The following is a 14,075-nucleotide window of genomic DNA, read 5'->3' as shown; positions in this document are numbered from 1 at the left end:
TATGGTCACCCTTAAAACATCTATAAACTACCAGTATATTATGGTCACCCTTTAAACTACCAGTATATTATGGTCACCCTTTAAACACCTTTAAACTACCAGTATATTATGGTCACCCTTTAAACTACCAGTATATTATGGTCACCCTTTAAAACCTTTAAACTACCAGTATAATATGGTCACCCTATAAACTACCAGTATATTATGGTCACCCTTTAAACTACCAGTATATTATGGTCACCCTTAAAACTACCAGTATAATATGGTCACCCTATAAACTACCAGTATATTATGGTCACCCTTTAAACTACCAGTATATTATGGTCACCCTTTAAACTACCAGTATAATATGGTCACCCTATAAACTACCAGTATAATATGGTCACCCTATAAACTACCAGTATATTATGGTCACCCTTTAAACACCTTTAAACTACCAGTATATTATGGTCACCCTATAAACTACCAGTATAATATGGTCACCCTATAAACTACCAGTATATTATGGTCACCCTATAAACTACCAGTATAATATGGTCACCCTATAAACTACCAGTATAATATGGTCACCCTATAAACTACCAGTATAATATGGTCACCCTATAAACTACCAGTATATTATGGTCACCCTATAAACTACCAGTATAATATGGTCACCCTATAAACTACCAGTATAATATGGTCACCCTATAAACTACCAGTATAATATGGTCACCCTATAAACTACCAGTATATTATGGTCACCCTATAAACTACCAGTATAATATGGTCACCCTATAAACTACCAGTATAATATGGTCACCCTATAAACTACCAGTATAATATGGTCACCCTATAAACTACCAGTATATTATCGTCACCCTTTAAACACCTTTAAACTACCAGTATATTATGGTCACCCTATAAACTACCAGTATAATATGGTCACCCTATAAACTACCAGTATATTATGGTCACCCTATAAACTACCAGTATATTATGGTCACCCTATAAACTACCAGTATATTATGGTCACCCTATAAACTACCAGTATAATATGGTCACCCTTTAAACACCTTTAAACTACCAGTATATTATGGTCACCCTATAAACTACCAGTATATTATGGTCACCCTATAAACTACCAGTATATTATGGTCACCCTATAAACTACCAGTATAATATGGTCACCCTTTAAACACCTTTAAACTACCAGTATATTATGGTCATCCTTTAAACACCTTTAAACTACCAGTATATTATGGTCACCCTTTAAACACCTTTAAACTACCAGTATATTATGGTCACCCTTTAAACTACCAGTATATTATGGTCACCCTTTAAACACCTTTAAACTACCAGTATATTATGGTCACCCTATAAACTACCAGTATAATATGGTCACCCTTTAAACACCTTTAAACTACCAGTATATTATGGTCACCCTTTAAACTACCAGTATATTATGGTCACCCTATAAACTACCAGTATATTATGGTCACCCTATAAACTACCAGTATATTATGGTCACCCTTTAAACACCTTTAAACTACCAGTATATTATGGTCACCCTTTAAACTACCAGTATATTATGGTCACCCTTTAAACACCTTTAAACTACCAGTATATTATGGTCACCCTTTAAACTACCAGTATATTATGGTCACCCTTTAAACTACCAGTATATTATGGTCACCCTTAAAACTACCAGTATAATATGGTCACCCTATAAACTACCAGTATATTATGGTCACCCTTTAAACTACCAGTATATTATGGTCACCCTTTAAACTACCAGTATAATATGGTCACCCTTTATACACCTTTAAACTACCAGTATATTATGGTCACCCTATAAACTACCAGTATATTATGGTCACCCTTTAAACACCTTTAAACTACCAGTATATTATGGTCACCCTATAAACTACCAGTATATTATGGTCACCCTATAAACTACCAGTATATTATGGTCACCCTTTAAACACCTTTAAACTACCAGTATATTATGGTCACCCTATAAACTACCAGTATATTATGGTCACCCTTTAAACACCTTTAAACTACCAGTATATTATGGTCCATCTTTAAACACCTTTAAACTACCAGTATATTATGGTCACCCTATAAACACCTTAAAAGTGGAAATGAATTAATCTGCGCAGCGCCTTGCTATTCAGCCCTATGAGGTCTTCTTGTTAAGGAAATAATATTATTATATTATTCGTTTTATTTATTTTGATAATTCGATTCTAGAGCAAATTGAAATAAAATGAATTATTAAAAACTTGAAATAACTTTTCTTTTCGATTTCTTTGTTTCTTCTGTCATGTTATTTATTGATTATTATTCTTTAACCTTTTAGATTTGTCAAGTAATTTGCCCAACACGGTTTTATTTATTCTGTCAACATTGTAGAAACTAGATACACTGTAAAGATCAATGTATATTAGGACTGTGTGTGTGTGTAGGCTGATACAGTGCCTTCAGAAAGTATTCATATCCCTTGACTTATTCCACATTTTGCTGTGTTACAGCATAAAATCAAAAAAATTTATCACCCATCTACACACAATACCCCACAATGACAAAGTGAAAATATGTTTTTTGAAATGTTTGCAAATGTATTGAAAATAAATTATTCACAACCCTGAGTCAATACATGTGAGAATCACAACTGGCAATGAATACAACCATCCTACTTCACTTCTACCAACAGACAAACTGGCAAGTGTCTTCACAGACGTTTTCAATCTCTCCTTGTCCCAGTCTGTAAATCCCAAGAGCTCCACAAGATGACCTGGCTAAATGACTATCGCCCTGTAGCACTCACATGTATAATTATCAAGTGCTTTGAGAGGCTGGTCATGACACACATCAACACCATCATCCTAGACACCCTGGACCCAGTCCAATTCACATACCGCCCCAACAGATCCACAGATGACGCAATCTCTATCGCACTTCACACTGCCCTCTCCCATCTGGACAAGAAGGTAAATAACTATGTGAGAATGCTGTACATGGACTATAGCTCAGTGTTCAACACCATAGTCCTCTCCAAGCTCATCACCAAGCTAGGGACCCAGGGATTTGAACTCCTCCCTCTGAAATTGGATCCTGGACTTCCTGACGGGCCAGCCCCAGGTGCTGAGGGTAGGCAACAACACTTCCGCCACTCTGACCCCTCAGGCGCGTGCTTAGTCTTCTCTTGTACTCCCTGTTCACCCACGACTGTGTGGCCAAGCACGACTCCAACACCATTATCAAGATTTGGCATAGTCCCTTGGATCCTCAAAAAAAGTTTTACAGCTGCACCATCGAGTGCATCTTGACTGACTGCATCACCACTTGGTATAGCAAATGCACCGCCCTTGAACACAAAGCGATACAGAGGGTGGTGCGGACAGTCCAGTACATCACTGGGGCTGAGCTTCCTGCCATCCAGGACCTTTATACCAGGCGGTGTCAGAGGAAGGCCCGAAAAATTGCCACAGGCTCCAGCCAGCCAAGCCATAGACTGTTCACTCTGCTACTGTCTGGCAAACGGTACCGGAGCATTGTCTCTCAGACAGGCTCCGAGACAGCTTCTACCCCCATTAAATTGTTTTTCCCCCTCACCAATCTACATACAATACCCCATAATGACAAAGCAAAAACACTTATTAATACTTATTAACTCAAGACATTTTTAGCTTTTAATGTTTATTACACTTTTAATTACACTTTGACATTATGGGCTATTCTGTGTAGGCCAGTGACATAAAATCTCAATGTAACACAACAAAATGTAGAAGAAGTCAAGTGGTGTGAATATATTACTGTAGGTACTGAAGGTACTGTATAGGCCTAGATATAGTAGGTCTATAGGCAGGTATAAACCACTTCCCTAGCCAGCCGTTCTGCGCACACTAAAATCTCAACATTTTCATTTCATGGTACAAAGAGTGTTTTAATAATTGAAAAGACTGTAGTGGAAGAATTAGTGAAGGTGATACTTGTGACTGGTGACTTGCAGGCGCTTAGACCCAGCGTGATGACTCAATTACCATTTACCACATTGTTTGGATGGCTGACCATCTGTGGACTATCACAGGGTTCAAACACACCTTATCTCTCGAGGAAGAGACGTCCCTACGGAAGTCCTGCGGTCACTGACGCCAGGAGAGGTGTGAAGAGTAATGAAACTTGAATCAACTAAAACAAACATTTTATTTATTTATTTAACCTTTATTTAACCAGGTAGGCCAGTTGAGAACCAGTCCTTTATTTAACCAGGTAGGCCAGTTGAGAACCAGTCCTTTACTTAACCAGGTAGGCCAGTTGAGAACAAGTCCTTTATTTAACCAGGTAGGCCAGTTGAGAACCAGTCCTTTACTTAACCAGGTAGGCTAGTTGAGAACCAGTCCTTTACTTAACCAGGTAGGCTAGTTGAGAACCAGTCCTTTATTTAACCAGGTAGGCCAGTTGAGAACCAGTCCTTTACTTAACCAGGTAGGCTAGTTGAGAACAAGTCCTTTACTTAACCAGGTAGGCTAGTTGAGAACCAGTCCTTTACTTAACCAGGTAGGCTAGTTGAGAACCAGTCCTTTATTTAACCAGGTAGGCCAGTTGAGAACCAGTCCTTTACTTAACCAGGTAGGCCAGTTGAGAACCAGTCCTTTACTTAAGCAGGTAGGCTAGTTGAGAACCAGTCCTTTACTTAACCAGGTAGGCCAGTTGAGAACCAGTCCTTTACTTAACCAGGTAGGCCAGTTGAGAACCAGTCCTTTACTTAACCAGGTAGGCTAGTTGAGAACCAGTCCTTTATTTAACCAGGTAGGCCAGTTGAGAACCAGTCCTTTATTTAACCAGGTAGGCTAGTTGAGAACAAGTTCTCATTTACAACTGCGACCTGGCCAAGAATAAAGCAAAGCAGTGTGACAACATACAACAACACAGAGTTACACATAAACAAACGTACAGTCAATAACACAATAGAAAAGAAAAATTGAAAAATCTATGTACAGTGTGTGCAAATGTAGAAGAGTAGGGAGGTAAGGCAATAAATAGGCCTTAGGAGGTGAAATAATTACAATTTAGCATTAACACTGGAGTGATAGATGTGCAGATGATGATGTGCAAGTAGAGATACTGGGGTGCAAAAGAGCAAGAGGATAAGTAATAATATGGGGATGAGGTAGTTGGGTGTGCTATTTACAGATGGGCTGTGTACAGGTACAGTGATGGGTAAATGAATGTTACCGTGTGAATGAAATTGTCATGGTTCATAAAGAGCTAGGAATTTGTATGTTTTATTGTACTGTAAGTACAATGGATTTATTGTTACAAGGAAACTAGGGGTGTGCTCCTATCATTTACATTGAGTTGATTAGATAAGAGAGACTGGCTGTGTTGTTTCCCTGTCTATTGTTTTTACTAGCAAAGTGCTAAGAAATGTTCATTCAGGTTGGGGGTGGAGTTTCTGCTTGAATTTGGTTAAAAGGACAGTGAATTTGTTCATACTTTGCTACCTCCTATATCACACACAGTCTTAAGGCATCAGCTTCAGTTCGGCTGGCGGGCTAGGCTCCCTAAAAAAGACCTTCGCTTGAAAAATAAGAAATATCAAGGTGTGAAATATTATTAACTTAATATATAATACCGTGACCTAAAAAAGGAGTTTCTCCATTCTCCAGCCAATCCCCAGCCATTCCCCAGCCAATCCCCAGCCATTCCCCAGCCAATCCCCAGCCAATCCCCAGCCATTCCCCAGCCATTCCCCAGCCAATCCCCAGCCATTCCCCAGCCATTCCCCAGCCATTCCCCAGCCAATCCCCAGCCATTCCCCAGCCATTCCCCAGCCATTCCCCAGCCATTCCCCAGCCAATCCCCAGCCATTCCCCAGCCATTCCCCAGCCATTCCCCAGCCAATCCCCAGCCATTCCCCAGCCATTCCCCAGCCATTCCCCAGCCAATCCCCAGCCATTCCCCAGCCATTCCCCAGCCATTCCCCAGCCATTCCCCAGCCCATCGGACGGAAGAATCGCCGACAAAGGAGTTTTCTTCTGCTGCAGTTTTCGCTGTAAAATAGAAAGTGTTGTGGCAGTGCTTTGGTCTTCCACAAGCCACTTCTTCTGATATCCACCCCAGCCCTAACCCACAAGCCACTTCTTCTGATATCCATCCCAGCCCTAACCCACAAGCCACTTCTTCTGATATCCACCCCAGCCCTAACCCACAAGCCACTTCTTCTGATATCCACCCCAGCCCTAACCCACATCTTCTGATATCCACCCTAACCCTAACCCACAAGCCACTTCTTCTGATATCCACCCAAGCCCTAACCCACAAGCCACTTCTTCTGATATCCACCCTAACCCTAGCCCACAAGCCACTTCTTCTGATGTCCATCCCAGCCCTAACCCACAAGCCACTTCTTCTGATATCCATCCCAGCCCTAACCCACAAACCACTTCTTCTGATATCCACCCCAGCCCTAACCCACAAGCCACTTCTTCTGATATCCATCCCAGCCCTAACCCACAAGCCACTTCTTCTGATATCCACCCCAGCCCTAACCCACAAGCCACTTCTTCTGAAATCCACCCCAGCCCTAACCCACATCTTCTGATATCCACCCTAACCCTAACCCACAAGCCACTTCTTCTGATATCCACCCAAGCCCTAACCCACAAGCCACTTCTTCTGATATCCACCCTAACCCTAGCCCACAAGCCACTTCTTCTGATGTCCATCCCAGCCCTAACCCACAAGCCACTTCTTCTGATATCCATCCCAGCCCTAACCCACAAACCACTTCTTCTGATATCCACCCCAGCCCTAACCCACAAGCCACTTCTTCTGATATCCACCCCAGCCCTAACCCACAAGCCACTTCTTCTGATATCCACCCCAGCCCTGACCCACAAGCCAATACAGTCTTTTCAGTAGTCTAGATAGAGTAGACACTAGTCTCTACATGGTGAACAGTAGTCTAGATAGAGTAGACACTAGTCTCTATATGGTGAACAGTAGTCTAGAGTAGACACTAGTCTCTACATGGTGAACAGTAGTCTAGATAGAGTAGACACTAGTCTATACATGGTGAACAGTAGTCTAGATAGAGTAGACACTAGTCTCTATATGGTGAACAGTAGTCTAGAGTAGACACTAGTCTCTATATGGTGAACAGTAGTCTAGAGTAGACACTAGTCTCTATATGGTGAACAGTAGTCTAGATAGAGTAGACACTAGTCTCTACATGGTGAACAGTAGTCTAGAGTAGACACTAGTCTCTATATGGTGAACAGTAGTCTAGATAGAGTAGACACTAGTCTCTACATGGTGAACAGTAGTCTAGATAGAGTAGACACTAGTCTCTACATGGTGAACAGTAGTCTAGAGTAGACACTATTCTCTATATGGTGAACAGTAGTCTAGATAGAGTAGACACTAGTCTCTACATGGTGAACAGTAGTCTAGAGTAGACACTAGTCTCTACATGGTGAACAGTAGTCTAGATAGAGTAGACACTAGTCTCTATATGGTGAACAGTAGTCTAGAGTAGACACTAGTCTCTATATGGTGAACAGTAGTCTAGAGTAGACACTAGTCTCTATATGGTGAACAGTAGTCTAGATAGAGTAGACACTAGTCTCTACATGGTGAACAGTAGTCTAGATAGAGTAGACACTAGTCTCTACATGGTGAACAGTAGTCTAGAGTAGACACTAGTCTCTACATGGTGAACAGTAGTCTAGAGTAGACACTAGTCTCTATATGGTGAACAGTAGTCTAGATAGAGTAGACACTAGTCTCTACATGGTGAACAGTAGTCTAGAGTAGACACTAGTCTCTATATGGTGAACAGTAGTCTAGATAGAGTAGACACTAGTCTCTACATGGTGAACAGTAGTCTAGAGTAGACACTAGTCTCTATATGGTGAACAGTAGTCTAGATAGAGTAGACACTAGTCTCTACATGGTGAACAGTAGTCTAGATAGAGTAGACACTAGTCTCTATATGGTGAACAGTAGTCTAGAGTAGACACTAGTCTCTATATGGTGAACAGTAGTCTAGAGTAGACACTAGTCTCTATATGGTGAACAGTAGTCTAGATAGAGTAGACACTAGTCTCTATATGGTGAACAGTAGTCTAGATAGAGTAGACACTAGTCTCTATATGGTGAACAGTAGTCTAGATAGAGTAGACACTAGTCTCTATATGGTGAACAGTAGTCTAGATAGAGTAGACACTAGTCTCTACATGTTGAACAGTAGTCTAGATAGAGTAGACACTAGTCTCTACATGGTGAACAGTAGTCTAGATAGAGTAGACACTAGTCTCTATATGGTGAACAGTAGTCTAGATAGAGTAGACACTAGTCTCTACATGGTGAACAGTAGTCTAGATAGAGTAGACACTAGTCTCTACATGGTGAACAGTAGTCTAAATAGAGTAGACACTAGTCTCGATATGGTGAACAGTAGTCTAGATAGAGTAGACACTAGTCTCTATATGGTGAACAGTAGTCTAGATAGAGTAGACACTAGTCTCTATATGGTGAACAGTAGTCTAGATAGAGTAGACACTAGTCTCTATATGGTGAACAGTAGTCTAGATAGAGTAGACACTAGTCTCTACATGGTGAACAGTAGTCTAGAGTAGACACTAGTCTCTATATGGTGAACAGTAGTCTAGATAGAGTAGACACTAGTCTCTACATGGTGAACAGTAGTCTAGAGTAGACAGTAGTCTCTATATGGTGAACAGTAGTCTAGATAGAGTAGACAACAGTCTCTATATGGTGAACAGTAGTCTAGAGTAGACAATAGTCTCTATATGGTGAACAGTAGTCTAGATAGAGTAGGCACTAGTCTCTATATGGTGAACAGTAGTCTAGATAGAGTAGACACTAGTCTCTACATGGTGAACAGTAGTCTAGATAGAGTAGACACTAGTCTCTACATGGTGAACAGTAGTCTAGATAGAGTAGACACTAGTCTCTACATGGTGAACAGTAGTCTAGAGTAGACACTAGTCTCTACATGGTGAACAGTAGTCTAGAGTAGACACTAGTCTCTATATGGTGAACGGTAGTCTAGAGTAGACACTAGTCTCTACATGGTGAACAGTAGTCTAGATAGAGTAGACACTAGTCTCTACATGGTGAACAGTAGTCTAGAGTAGACACTAGTCTCTATATGGTGAACAGTAGTCTAGATAGAGTAGACACTAGTCTCTACATGGTGAACAGTAGTCTAGAGTAGACACTAGTCTCTACATGGTGAACAGTAGTCTAGATAGAGTAGACACTAGTCTCTACATGGTGAACAGTAGTCTAGATAGAGTAGACACTAGTCTCTACATGGTGAACAGTAGTCTAGATAGAGTAGACACTAGTCTCTATATGGTGAACAGTAGTCTAGATAGAGTAGACACTAGTCTCTACATGGTGAACAGTAGTCTAGAGTAGACACTAGTCTCTATATGGTGAACAGTAGTCTAGATAGAGTAGACAACAGTCTCTATATGGTGAACAGTAGTCTAGAGTAGACACTAGTCTCTATATGGTGAACAGTAGTCTAGAGTAGACACTAGTCTCTATATGGTGAACAGTAGTCTAGAGTAGACACTAGTCTCTACATGGTGAACAGTAGTCTAGATAGAGTAGACACTAGTCTCTATATGGTGAACAGTAGTCTAGAGTAGACACTAGTCTCTACATGGTGAACAGTAGTCTAGATAGAGTAGACACTAGTCTCTACATGGTGAACAGTAGTCTAGATAGAGTAGACACTAGTCTCTATATGGTGAACAGTAGTCTAGATAGAGTAGACACTAGTCTCTACATGGTGAACAGTAGTCTAGATAGAGTAGACACTAGTCTCTACATGGTGAACAGTAGTCTAGATAGAGTAGACACTAGTCTCTACATGGTGAACAGTAGTCTAGAGTAGACACTAGTCTCTATATGGTGAACAGTAGTCTAGAGTAGACACTAGTCTCTACATGGTGAACAGTAGTATAGATAGAGTAGACACTAGTCTCTATATGGTGAACAGTAGTCTAGACAGAGTAGACACTAGTCTCTACATGGTGAACAGTAGTCTAGATAGAGTAGACACTAGTCTCTATATGGTGAACAGTAGTCTAGATAGAGTAGACACTAGTCTCTACATGGTGAACAGTAGTCTAGATAGAGTAGACACTAGTCTCTACATGGTGAACAGTAGTCTAGATAGAGTAGACACTAGTCTCGATATGGTGAACAGTAGTCTAGATACAGTAGACACTAGTCTCTATATGGTGAACAGTAGTCTAGATAGAGTAGACACTAGTCTCTATATGGTGAACAGTAGTCTAGATAGAGTAGACACTAGTCTCTATATGGTGAACAGTAGTCTAGATAGAGTAGACACTAGTCTCTACATGGTGAACAGTAGTCTAGAGTAGACACTAGTCTCTATATGGTGAACAGTAGTCTAGATAGAGTAGACACTAGTCTCTACATGGTGAACAGTAGTCTAGAGTAGACACTAGTCTCTATATGGTGAACAGTAGTCTAGATAGAGTAGACAACAGTCTCTATATGGTGAACAGTAGTCTAGAGTAGACAATAGTCTCTATATGGTGAACAGTAGTCTAGATAGAGTAGGCACTAGTCTCTATATGGTGAACAGTAGTCTAGATAGAGTAGACACTAGTCTCTACATGGTGAACAGTAGTCTAGATAGAGTAGACACTAGTCTCTACATGGTGAACAGTAGTCTAGATAGAGTAGACACTAGTCTCTACATGGTGAACAGTAGTCTAGAGTAGACACTAGTCTCTATATGGTGAACGGTAGTCTAGAGTAGACACTAGTCTCTACATGGTGAACAGTAGTCTAGATAGAGTAGACACTAGTCTCTACATGGTGAACAGTAGTCTAGAGTAGACACTAGTCTCTATATGGTGAACAGTAGTCTAGATAGAGTAGACACTAGTCTCTACATGGTGAACAGTAGTCTAGAGTAGACACTAGTCTCTACATGGTGAACAGTAGTCTAGATAGAGTAGACACTAGTCTCTACATGGTGAACAGTAGTCTAGATAGAGTAGACACTAGTCTCTATATGGTGAACAGTAGTCTAGATAGAGTAGACACTAGTCTCTACATGGTGAACAGTAGTCTAGAGTAGACACTAGTCTCTATATGGTGAACAGTAGTCTAGATAGAGTAGACAACAGTCTCTATATGGTGAACAGTAGTCTAGAGTAGACACTAGTCTCTATATGGTGAACAGTAGTCTAGAGTAGACACTAGTCTCTATATGGTGAACAGTGGTCTAGAGTAGACACTAGTCTCTACATGGTGAACAGTAGTCTAGATAGAGTAGACACTAGTCTCTATATGGTGAACAGTAGTCTAGAGTAGACACTAGTCTCTACATGGTGAACAGTAGTCTAGATAGAGTAGACACTAGTCTCTACATGGTGAACAGTAGTCTAGATAGAGTAGACACTAGTCTCTATATGGTGAACAGTAGTCTAGATAGAGTAGACACTAGTCTCTACATGGTGAACAGTAGTCTAGATAGAGTAGACACTAGTCTCTACATGGTGAACAGTAGTCTAGATAGAGTAGACACTAGTCTCTACATGGTGAACAGTAGTCTAGAGTAGACACTAGTCTCTATATGGTGAACAGTAGTCTAGAGTAGACACTAGTCTCTATATGGTGAACAGTAGTCTAGATAGAGTAGACACTAGTCTCTACATGGTGAACAGTAGTATAGATAGAGTAGACACTAGTCTCTATATGGTGAACAGTAGTCTAGATAGAGTAGACACTAGTCTCTACATGGTGAACAGTAGTCTAGATAGAGTAGACACTAGTCTCTATATGGTGAACAGTAGTCTAGATAGAGTAGACACTAGTCTCTATATGGTGAACAGTAGTCTAGATAGAGTAGACACTAGTCTCTATATGGTGAACAGTAGTCTAGAGTAGACACTAGTCTCTATATGGTGAACAGTAGTCTAGAGTAGACACTAGTCTCTATATGGTGAACAGTAGTCTAGATAGAGTAGACACTAGTCTCTACATGGTGAACAGTAGTCTAGATAGAGTAGACACTAGTCTCTACATGGTGAACAGTAGTCTAGATAGAGTAGACACTAGTCTCTATATGGTGAACAGTAGTCTAGATAGAGTAGACACTAGTCTCTACATGGTGAACAGTAGTCTAGAGTAGACACTAGTCTCTACATGGTGAACAGTAGTCTAGATAGAGTAGACACTAGTCTCTATATGGTGAACAGTAGTCTAGAGTAGACACTAGTCTCTACATGGTGAACAGTATAATAATGGACTGTAAAATTGCTCTCTCAGACCGGGCTTTACCAGAACCCACTCCCTGCAGCTATGCAAGCTACAAGGTGTCCATCACAGGCGTTGAAGAGCAGCCAGTGAGCCCGACCTGGACGTGCAATCCTTCTCGACGCAAGATAATAAACCTATGAGGCTACTTCATTTGGACGTGTACATAAAACAACATACCATTATGAACAGATGAGTAAATAACTAGCTGTTAGACTGTCTTTGCAAGGTGTTTGCATACGCAGGGGATTGAGTATAACATTGTAGCCTGTAGGGTCTGATTCACGCAACTCCCATGTCCTCGCAGACTTTGACATTACCAAGAGTTAACTCCATTCGGTGTCCTGACCACGCACCGCGGCCGTTATAACGGTAGAGTATCGCATTGCTTTGGGGAGCGCTGGTTGTGTGTGTGTGTGTGTGTGTGTGAGTGTGTGTGTGTGTGTGTGTGTGTGTGTGTGTGTGTGTGTGTGTGTGTGTGTGTGTGTGTGTGTGTGTGTGTGTGTGTGTGTGTGACTTCGCCTCCAATGACCACGTTAAAATGTCCCACTTTATTGTATAGTGTAGACAAGGCCATTCTACCCCCGAACTGAAGTGGTGGCGTCCACTTCAACCACAAATGTAGAAATCACCCCGTTTCCCCAGCCACTTCAATATTTACCCCTCCCCCCCAACGAATAAAGATCAATTGCAAAATTGCAAAAACGATATCAAAATCTATAATTTACAGTGTAGAAAATGTGTAAAATGTAAAATAGTTTTCAATTCAATTTCAACGAGTGGATCAGTATGAAGAAATTGAAACTAATATTCTGTTATTCAGTTTGAACAAGCGTATTAGATCATTAGACTGATAAATGTTAACACGGACACCTACTGAAAGGACAGAATTACCGAAAAGAAAACTAGCAAACAGTTATGAAAGTTGAAACATTGTTAGCCTTACATCAAAGGTCAAACTTTCGATGCAAGCAAAGTAACGCTATGCTCGGATGACCAGGGTATAAACTCATACACATAAATTCCCTTTAAAGTGCCATTTAAAAACATTTAACATGAAATTACAAACATGTAACATGCCTATATATATTCGTTTTTTTTTGTGCGTATCGTTGTTACCTGAACATGAGTTATCTGTATCCAAGCATTGCGCTGTCCTGCCGTGGTTCCTGTAGTTTCCCCACACACACACATACACACATTCCTCTGTCCCGCTACTGCTGATCCACACACACACATTCCTCTGTCCCGCTACTGCTGATCCACAGAGAGGAAAAAACCCAGGTGAGATTACAGACAGTAGAAACGCCTATAGCGGAACGGACGACCGGGCTTCTCTTCATTAATGCTAAACGTTCACAAATGGAACGACTACTTTTGGACGTCAGGGTAAAAAATACATTACTTTCATTAAGAATATAGTGAAGCAAAATTAGTCAAAAAATATAGATAAAGTACAGATACCCCCCCCCCCTCAAAAACGATTTAAAAATATATTTTTTACATGAAGTAGTTTACACCACTGGTGTCAGTCCCATTGATGAGATGAAACGATGTGTTTCAAAGTGAGAGTTGTCCAAAGGCCGACAGATGGCGATATTCAGTCGTTTCCATTTTACCGTCCAAACACATTGTATGCAGCCTGCATTATACTCATATCCTCCCGTGGACTGGCTTTACCTAAAACATTCTCCATTCAGGCTGCAAAGGCCTTGATTTCCTCCTTAACTAGATTTATTGTCGAGAAG

General features: G+C 40.8%; 1 protein-coding gene across 1 annotated transcript in view; it reads right to left on the bottom strand.

Moving 5' to 3' along the window:
• LOC106568559 (MOB kinase activator 3B) overlaps positions 1-13,828 on the bottom strand; it is an 81,575-nt gene extending 67,747 nt beyond the window's left edge. Inside the window, exon 1 of the mRNA XM_014139000.2 lies at positions 13,447-13,828. Coding sequence (XP_013994475.1) covers positions 13,447-13,454 — 8 coding nt within the window. The 5' untranslated portion in view covers positions 13,455-13,828. The remainder of the gene's footprint in view (positions 1-13,446) is intronic.
• Positions 13,829-14,075: the final 247 nt, after the last annotated feature.

This window comes from Salmo salar, chromosome ssa13 (assembly GCF_905237065.1).
Source record: "Salmo salar chromosome ssa13, Ssal_v3.1, whole genome shotgun sequence".
Classification (NCBI taxonomy): Eukaryota; Metazoa; Chordata; class Actinopteri; order Salmoniformes; family Salmonidae; genus Salmo; species Salmo salar.
Note: the sequence above shows the minus strand (reverse complement) of the source record. Positions and strands in the feature narration are given on the sequence as shown.